The sequence below is a fragment of the Mycteria americana genome, chromosome 21 (genome assembly GCF_035582795.1).
Source record: "Mycteria americana isolate JAX WOST 10 ecotype Jacksonville Zoo and Gardens chromosome 21, USCA_MyAme_1.0, whole genome shotgun sequence".
Taxonomy (NCBI): domain Eukaryota; kingdom Metazoa; phylum Chordata; class Aves; order Ciconiiformes; family Ciconiidae; genus Mycteria; species Mycteria americana.
The window spans coordinates 4,627,298-4,636,647 of record NC_134385.1 but is presented as its reverse complement, the minus strand read 5'-3'; the positions used below and the strand labels follow the sequence as shown (position 1 = coordinate 4,636,647).

The window sequence follows — 9,350 nt, the reverse complement described above, 5'->3', positions numbered from 1 at the left end:
GACTGGGGCTCGCAGCCGGCCAGGCGCTGCCAGGCACGCTCTCTCCTCTCTCCTGCTCTCTGCCCAGCCTTTGCCCCTGGGAAGCCGAGAACGGCTTTATCCAGGGCTGCCTCCATGGCACCGACCCCACAAGCTCCGTCAGAGCAAGGCTGAGGTGCCTTCTCAGATACCTGGGCTTCCCCCCACCCCGTCCATCGATCAGAGGCAGCATCTCCAGGACGTGGCACTCGCACCACTCCACCCTCTCCACCTGTAATTTTCCAATATTTTGGCAGGGGTCCCGCTCTCCAGAGTGAGGGCATCTGCCTGACAAGCAAATTGCATCTGCTAAGGTGGCTCTCTTCCACCTCTTCCCTGCAAAGCTCACCTGCAAGGTTTAAAACGCTTTGTGGAGTCTCACTGCTTTCGTTTCTGTATATTCTGGATTGACGTTCTGGGACCAGCTACGAAAACTACTGGCCCAGGGCCACGAAAGGCAGGCAGTATCTGTTATGCAGCTTTTGAAGATAACACATTTCTTCCGTTGGTTCCCCAGCCACCAACTGCTTTTCAGTTTGAGAAACAGAAGACCCACAGCTCTCGCTGGGTTCCAATGACACCACATCCTGCACCTGCCATCTTTCTGATCCAGCGCCTTACAAGACATAAAGATCCCCAAACCGATCACCTAATGATCTCAAAACACGCTGAGGTTTTCCTATTCCCATTTTACCGACGGAGAAAAAAACTGGCAGGTTAAAAACTGCATGAGAGAGCAGAAACCAAATCATCAGCAAAGCAAAAAACAAGACCCAAAAATACATTCCATTATAGTTCCAGTCCCTAACCACAGGATTTTGCTTCCTATTTAGCCACGTACAAAAGTTTTGGGTTTGCTTATATTCTCCTCTTGCTCCAGAGCATTCACAGCTACAGACAAAGCAACTAGTGGGAGGCACATTCTCCTGAATCACGAAGCTGCAATGTTATTTTAAGAGAGGGGATACTTCAGCCCAGCTGTAAATTCTATTAAAGCGCATTCACAGCTGCAAATCCTCTTAAAGCACAGCGGCAAAAATTGTCTCAGCGCTTTAAATATTTTTTAAAAAGCAGAGAAATAGCTTCGGATGAATGTGCCAAGAAGGCTCAAAGCAAAACAGCTTTAAAAAGCCTGTTCCTGTCACGACGCAGCACACCTTGTAACGGAAAGCAGCGAAGTCTACAAAAAGCTGCAGCCCACAACCACCGTTCTGGCAGAGAACAGTGTCAGAGCTGGAATGTCTCTACCCCGAAAAGCGCTGCGTGAAAGAGCACCTGCACGAACGGAAAAAGGACACAAAAAGGCAGATGTGGGTTAAAAATATTTCGGTAGAAAAAGATGCAAAGTCTTCATTAATATTAAAGATGTCTTTCTCTCCGTGTTCTGCGTTTCCCTTTGCTCTCAGATATGAATTCCGTTTTGCTCGCTCTGGAAACCGTGCTGAAAAAAGGACACGAATACGAACAAAATAGACGCTGCGTAAATGATCTTGTAAATGAAAACAGGAATTCAGCAAGGCCTGTAAAAATGCAGTGGAGAGCGATGACCACCCGGTGGCAGCAGGCACTCGCCACAAAGGCCTTTCCTCCCTCCGCACGGCCGGCAACCAGCTCCCGGCTGGGGCACAGGATTCCCGGGGGGCAACCTGATGCAGCCCGCAGCCCGGGAACACCTGGAGAGCAAGGCTTTGGGCACCGCTCGGTGCTTCTCCAACCTGCCGTTAGAGTCTGGGGATTCTCCAGACGTGTTTAAAAACTGTTCCAACCGGGACGTCAAAGAAATAAACCCGAATTTTGGAAATCCCGTGCGCCTAGCGCTGGTTCTGTGGAGCTGGGAGCTCTCGGCCTCGCAGCCGCTTTCGCTCCTGCCCGGTTTCAGCTGCCGGTGCGGAGGCTGCAGCCCCAGCACTGCTTCGCCGGCGTCTGCACGGAAAGGGGAACGTCTCTACCCCTCGCCCCTTTTGTAACAGCTCACGCGTGTGAACAAAAACCTACGCCGGATCAAAGCGCGACCCGACCTGAGACGACGGACCCGCCGAGCAAACGCTGGAGCTGCGGGTGTTCGGATCCGGGCGCACCGCAACGAGCCGAGCGTGAGAACGCGCCGCAGTCGCTTCCCTGCGTGTTTTCACGTCTGCCTTTACTGTCGCACCCAGCGAAGTAACAAATCCCGCTCTGTAAGGCCCATCCACGCACAGACCAACTTCTGGTGAGACGCTGGGGACTCGCACTCCGTTTCTGCGGCTTCCTTCAGATGGGCAAAGCCGTCGCGGCCGGCACCCGGCGTTTCAATGGCGAGGAATGAAACACAGGGTTGTTTGCCCTGGCTTTGGAGATGAGACAGGCTGGCCGCTGGCAGACTCCAGCAGAGGTTGGGTGATGGCTGAAGCCGTAATAGGGACGCTTTCAGGATTAGGGACAGTTACCGTTTGTGTGTTTATTAATGGATTAATGCCAGGGCTATGCGGGGCCGGCCTGTGCTGGAGGCACGGAAGGGCTCACCCCGGGCAGGCCGGCTCGGGCCCTCCAGCCGACGCGCCCCGGCCGCTGTCACCGGCCCCGGGCGAGGCCCTGTCCCTGCTGCCCCCCGCCCAGGAACCCTTCCCTGCCCCGCAGCCAGGCTGGGAACACAACGCCGAGCCCCAGAGGACGCCCGGCCCGGCCCGGCCCCTCGCCCGGCCCAGCTCCAGCCGCAGGACGCGCTGCCCCCCTCAGCCCTGACCCGCCGTGTCCGCACGGGTGGGACCCCCCAGCCCCGCCGCGAGGCCTCCCGGCGGTTCAGCCCCCCCGGCCTCACTGCGGCTCCTGCCCCCCACAGCCGGGGCCCGGGCAGCGGCCGGCGGGGGGGGGGGGGGCACCGGGGACGCCGGGGTCACCGCTGGGCCCGGCCCCGTCCCGTCCCCTCAGGGGTGCGCGGGCCCGGGGCGGGGGGGGGGTGGGGTCTGAGGGGGCGGGGCCCCGTGCAAGGGGGGGAGGGGCAGCCCTCGCCCCTCCCCCCGCGGCGCGCGCGCGGCCCCGCCCCTCCCCCACCTGAGCGCCCGGCGCGCGGCTCCCGCGCCGGCTCCATCCCGCCGTCACCGCCCCCCCGCTTCCGGCCGCGCCTCTTCCGGGGCTGCGCGCGCCGCTGGGCTGCGCGCCGCGTCACGCGGCGGCCGGGTGGGGAGGGGAGGGGAGGGGAGGGGGGGGGAAGGGTCGAGCGGCGCCATCTTTGTTAAGGGCGGGCGGAGGCGGCGGCGCTGATGGCCTCCGCCACGGGCAGCCCGGCCCCTTCCCCCGGGCCCTCCCGGCCGCTCGGGCCGGCCGGCGGGACCCCCCCCCCCCCCCCGCCGAGGGGAACAGGCGCTTGTGGTCGGCCGCGCCGGGGGCACCTCGCTCCATGCCGGCCACGGGGCGGCCCCCAGCCTTCCCCTGCCTCGTCACGAGGTCAGGGAGGGTCAAACTGAGCGGTTTTGTTCAAAAAAGAAAAAAACTGGGGTGCTCCCGCGCAGCGCCCGCGGGAGGGGAGAGGCTCCCCAGGGTCAAACCCCCTTCCTCCGCGGAGGGGCCGCCGGCAGAGGAGGGCGCAGGCCCGGGCCATGGCGCTGCCCCAGCGCCCGTCTCCCGCCCTGGGCTGCCCCCAGCGCCCCACGCCCGGCCGCCAGCCGCAGCCTTCCAGCCCGCCCCCGCCCCAAGCCCCCGGCCCGGCCCGGGTTCCGCGGGTCAGCCGCGGCCAGCCCGGGCCGGCCGGGACGAGTCGGGCCCGGCCGCGGCTCGGGGTGGAGCGGGCAGCGGGAGCTGCCCTCCTCCGCACGAGGCATCGGCAGCCGGCAGCCCTCGCCCAGAGCGAGGTGTTGCTCCTGGAAATGCACCAACGCAAACCTCAACCGAAGCCGCACGGCGGCTGCAGCAAGGGCACGACTTAAACAGGTCTCTTGCCAAAACACATTAAGTAACATCACATAACAATAGCCTGGTAATAAGGGTATGTTATTATATTAATTACTTACTACTACAAGAGGGTGGGCAGGTTTCCCTCAAGATCTCGTCCACGTGATGACAAGAGGCATCAGATTTTGCTTTCACCCTAACCAGGCTCACGCTACGCTTAACCACATCGCAAGCCCGTGGCGGCACGCCGGCAGGTCTCGCTCCCGGTACGCCGGGTGCCGGCATGGCGGAGAGCAGCAAGTCTTTCTGCTTAAACCCGACGCGCCGTGGTATGGGCCTGACCGTATCTAGTGCAGGAACGAAAGAGAAATCATCATTGCCAACGGAGTCTTTAAGGGAAAACCCTGAGTGCTTTTAAACAGGGCTCTGGCTTGGGAAGAACCCAAGTTTTCTCCCTTGCTGGTAAAAACGGGAAGCGGCGGAGCGGTCGGGGTCAAAGAGAGGCGTTTTAAGGAATGCCTGCAGAAATGGAAAGCTTTGGGTACAAATCAGGTCAAAGCATCGAGGATTTGCATTCCGGGCAGCCAAGTTGAGTTTGAGATCAGGTGTGGCTCTCAAAATAGTCCCTAATTACAAACTGTGAACACCCCTTGTTCTCATTTTACTAATTTCTCATCTCTGCTATTTTTCTTTTAACCATTTTAGAAGCGCGAGAGGTGTATGTGTCTGCCTGCTTGCAAGCGCTGGGGGAGCGGAATCACTCCCCTCGGATCAACTGGTTGTATAAATACTGGTAAAATGGGTAGTTAGTACCACTTGTGACTATTCTTTCCCTCCCAAATGTAGCATTCACTTATGATTAAATTCACTATAACATGAGCACAGAGGCTGTACAAAAGCTGCTCAACGTTACCTTCTTCAACCTTGCTGCTGAGGTCCTTTCTGTTTAGAAAAAGAAGTACATTTTTTACATTAATTTAATCTGATTAAACAAAGCTCCTGGAATACAGAACTGAATTATCAGAGAGGTTGGTTTAAAATCAACAACATTGTCGTAGAACGGCAAAGTCCAGCAGAATTCTTATCTCAGAACTTGGTTTCCATTCAGCATTTTTTAAAGCCAAGGAAGCCCAGCACCATTCCCGTCTCTTCAGAAATCCATTTTAAGGAGTCTCCTTCTGCTAGGCAAAGAGCTCCCGCAATTCCTGCTGATAAACAGACTTCTCAGAAAAGAGTCCGTTTGATTCTGGCACAATTACTCCCAGGAATCTGAAGTTTAAGGAATGTAGCTAAGGGAGGGCTCTGGGAACGGAGAGCTTCCTAGGAGAGGACTAGGGGGATAAAACAAGGTGATTTCTTCAACAAAAAATGCATTTGCCTTTAAAAAAGCTTCTCCTTTCTCTTTAACTAGCTCTTTTGCTTAAACGAGCTCAGTGCAGTTCTAGCTAGCCTGCTTCTATTATCATTTGAGGATAAAGCTTCAGGCTAAATAAAATAACCATTTACTAACCCATGAAAACGTGCAGGTTTTCATATGAAGAGCCTGAACTTTGGCCGTTTGCTGAAGGGCATCAGAGCTCTGTCCGCTGGAAAACCTCATCCTCTGAAGGAAGTCAGAGTCCACACCGCAGTTCCAAGAAAATGTGAAAAATGCGAGGGGAATGAAAATTTTCCATTTTACAGAGCTGAACGGGAACCGCCTCCCTTCCGAGCAACAGACTTTTTCACCCTGTGAACTACGTGTCTCTCTGCTGTAGCGTCACCTCACACTGCAAATCCACTCCTACCCGAGCCTAAGCAGCACTAAGCCAAAACTCCGTCGCTGAAAGAAGCCAGAGAAAGCAAAGCCAGACCACACGGCATGCGGGTCTCCAGAGCAAGACAGGACTCTGTCATCCAGACACTGCTGTAACGCACAGCACCTCTGAGGTCTCTGTGCCGCCTGGTAAGAAGGAGCTGACCTACAACATCGCAGCTACAAGACCTGACAGCACTGAAGTTACCTCCCCATTCTGCTAATAAAAAAAACCCTTACAAACATCTTACCAAGATTTAATGTACATTTATTCTTAACACGTGGAACATATAGTATAAAGATTTCATACTGAATAAATGATATTCATTAAGCCAAAAAAGGAAAAAAGGGAGGAATTTACATCAAGTTTTTAGCTACATCGTCTGAAATACAAATATGCAGAATTCATCACTGAAAAATCTCAATTGTGTTTCTTCATCAGGAACTTCAACTGAACCTAGAACTTTTTCACACCTCGATTAGAAAGAAAACAAAAACAGGAAAAATAAACTATAAGTTGATTGGCTGCTGAGACAGCAATGACTTTATACACAGAGACCTGTACAGCATCCTCCAGGGAGGGATGTCTGGCAAGAGATTAAATAATTGTGTCTCGCTTTTGCAGGTCATCAACTCGTTAACTCGTCATACTATAAAGGGGTAGGGAGAGGGGGACAAAACTGCAAGGAATCTTAGGGTATGTGCAATGTACAACGTCATATATATATACACACGTGGCAGCATTCAGGCTGCAGCTAAAGGTTAAAACCAGTTCTAAGAGGTGATCTCAGGGTTATTCATACAATCAAGGAGGAAGAGAGAAAGAGGTCAGGGTGTTGTAGGTTCACACATGATACTTTGGGGGAAAAGCCTTTTTTTCTCCTCAACATTAACTAAAAACATTTTTAAAAACTACAGCTTGCTGCTGATCCAGCGTTTTTTTTTTTTTTCCATGTGAGACATTATTACAGTATGTTTACAGTTTAAGGTGTACAGTACATGAAGTTCTACACGCTACTGCACAGGCCTCCCTTGGACAAGGTCTGTTCACAACTGGTAACTTCTTGGTTCCTGCAAGATTGTGAATGTACAACGATAAACCACACAGAGTTCAGCAGTCACTTTTGTCCTTCAGAGTTTACCATTAAAAACAGTTATGAAAGTGGTGCCTGTCAATGTGATAACACGGCAAGTCGTTTTCCCCAAACTCACTGTAAACGACAGTAACTTTGGTTAAAATAAAAAAAAGTCTTCTATGTAGACAGAACTTTGTCTCCTTTAATAAGGGATTCAGGACAAATTTGAAGGGCAGGGGAAGGGGAGAGGGAAGGGGGACATCTTTCCCCAAGGGAGAAGCAGGACAGCGCAGGGCAGACAGTGGATTCTGAGGTGGTTTTGCATAAATAAAGGGCAACAGTCAGTTTCTAAGTTCTCCACTCACGCACACGCACACAGGGTCTCGGATCCCACAGCTGTCATGACTGGCCAATTAAAAACAGTACATCACAAATAACTTGTGAAACCAAAGAGTTCATCAAAGGCGACACGGAGATGTCCAACAGCCGCGACTCGTATAACGTGAACTCCGAGTGGTTCTCGTCCACCTTGGCCAGGGCGAGCAGCGCCCGAGCAGCTCGGCGCATCATGTCCACGCTCGTCGACTCAAAGGGCGGGTTCTGCATGTGCATCAAGCCGGCCTGGCTCTGCTGGAACTGCGTGGCGGCCAGGCTGTCCTCCAAGAAGCCCAGCAAGTTGCCAATGCTGCCCTTCTGCACAGCAATCGCTCTTGCTGCCAGGCTGTCCCCCTGTGCCAAGTTGGCCAGTAGTACCACAGCCATCTCTCGACACACCGGGTTCTTTCTGTCACTAAGGAACCGCACCATGGTGCTGTACAGCTTCTCCAAGCGACTGAAGGGGGGAGTTGCAAGAATCAAATCCACATTGTTGTCCTGGATGCTGAGTTTGCTGAGTGTTTCCAAAACCAGTCTCTGAGGGGAGAGGACCGCATTGGGTCCCAGTGTTGGAAAGGGATCCTGGGCCTCTGCTGATGGACATACTGCCCAGTGGAGGAGTCCATCCAGGACAGGCAAACAGATGCTTTCTGGGTAAGGGGAGAGGTCCAGCTGGCCAGAAATGTTGGCCAACGTGACCAGTGTATTTTCACGCAGCATCTCCAAGCAGTCCCACCACCACTCCACCTTGTTGCAGCTCACCCCTTGGTCCTGCTCCTCCTCTTTCTCATAGGTCAGGGGTGCCTGTTTGCGTTCCGGATGCTTGTGGTGTAAGAGAATCAGTTTCCCTAGAATCAGCAGCAGCCCGGGATGTTTAGACATTTCAAAGTCATTGCCCGGCACAAACGATAAACTCCTGATGATGTTAGAGACACAGATGCAGCGCTTCGCCAGAGAGTCCTGCCAGTCCAGGAGGGTGCAGAGGGGTGTCTCGTCTTTACTGTGAGGTTCGTCCTCCAGAATTTTTATATTTCTGTGGCTCTGAGCTGGACTAATGCCAAAGGGAAACTTGCTGCTTTCCTTCGCCGTTTCCAAAGCTTTGACCTCTTCCTCCTCCCCTGCCAGGGAGCCCGGACGTGCCGAAAGCATGTCGTCCATGGTGGCAGTTATCCTCTTCTCCGAGGAGCTGTCGGATGGAGGAGTCTCTCCTTCCCTAGTGCTCGGATTGCTCTCAGCTGCTGAACGTTTCCTCAAGACAGAGTTGCAGGAAGCTCGTTTATGAGTCAAAGGTAGCTCCGTCTTGCTCTCAAAGTGGGTCTGAATGTGCTCGGTGGTATCTCCGCCGCCAATCCGCCAGTGCAGCAGTCCGCTTTCGAACTCCTGCACTCGCCCCAGCTTGTCTGAATAATCTACCACAAACGGGTCGTTTTTCTGCACGACCTTGACTGGAAGCTTGTCAAATTTACTAACTAGTTTTTCCTCGCTGCTCTCTAGAGGTGCTTTGTCCTTGCTCGAAAACGCAGCCTCCTCCTCTTCCTCATCCTCTTCTTCCTCCTCACAGTTCAGGCTCCGCGGTTCATCATCCTCCTCCCCTTCTTCATGAGAGGAAGCTGAAGATTTGCAGAACCTTTCAGGATCTAATAGTGTTCTTTGCCCTGGGTCTCCCACCTCGTATTCCTTCAGGATTCCAAAGATCTCGATCAGGCAGCGCCGGAAATACTCCACCAAGAGTTCCAGCAAGCCTGGCAGCTACGAGGGAGGAGAAAAACAGGAGGGGAAGGAAGGAAGGGAACAGTGATCAGAAAACAGCTTAGGCCAACACGAGCAACTGGGAAAGCAGGGCATAAAAGGCTAAGAATTTAAGCAGTGCTGTTAATTCATGGGTTCTTTTCATGCTGGCAAGAAACTGTTCGCAAAAGAGAGCTTTCCATCCTCTGAGAAAAGGAACAAAGGCAAAACCAGATACTGGCGGTATCCAAGCCGCCCCCCCTCCACACACACATACCTGCGCAAACACACATGCTCTTGGTTGTATCTCCCCTCTGGTTAATACACAGGGAGGTGAAGGGCAGCACTAAGCAAAACAGCCTTTACAGTATTGCCAAGCGGTTTTTACGACAGCCACGGAGGCACGTGGCGACTAACTGAGGAAGGCTGGCCCTCCAGCCCCACTGCGCACCGTCCCGGGGGAGAGACAGAGCCAGAGGCGAACGAACACC

General features: G+C 53.9%; 1 protein-coding gene and 1 long non-coding RNA gene across 5 annotated transcripts in view; one reads left to right on the top strand and one right to left on the bottom strand.

The window, feature by feature from the left end:
• The first annotated feature begins 3,678 nt into the window (after positions 1-3,678).
• LOC142419335 (uncharacterized) lies at positions 3,679-5,922 on the top strand. Its single transcript, XR_012778539.1, has 3 exons — positions 3,679-4,490; positions 4,591-4,678; positions 5,412-5,922. It is a non-coding gene; the product is annotated as an uncharacterized LOC142419335 (long non-coding RNA).
• Positions 5,923-5,958: 36 nt separating this feature from the next.
• ARID1A (AT-rich interaction domain 1A) overlaps positions 5,959-9,350 on the bottom strand; it is a 69,024-nt gene continuing 65,632 nt past the window's right edge. For 2 of the 4 annotated variants that reach the window (XM_075522214.1, XM_075522213.1), the window contains one exon: positions 5,960-8,880. In XM_075522214.1, coding sequence (XP_075378329.1) covers positions 7,156-8,880 — 1,725 coding nt within the window. In that variant the 3' untranslated portion in view covers positions 5,960-7,155. Of the gene's footprint in view, positions 8,881-9,350 lie in introns of all 4 variants that reach the window. The other 2 variants (XM_075522212.1, XM_075522215.1) reach the window with 2 other exon arrangements.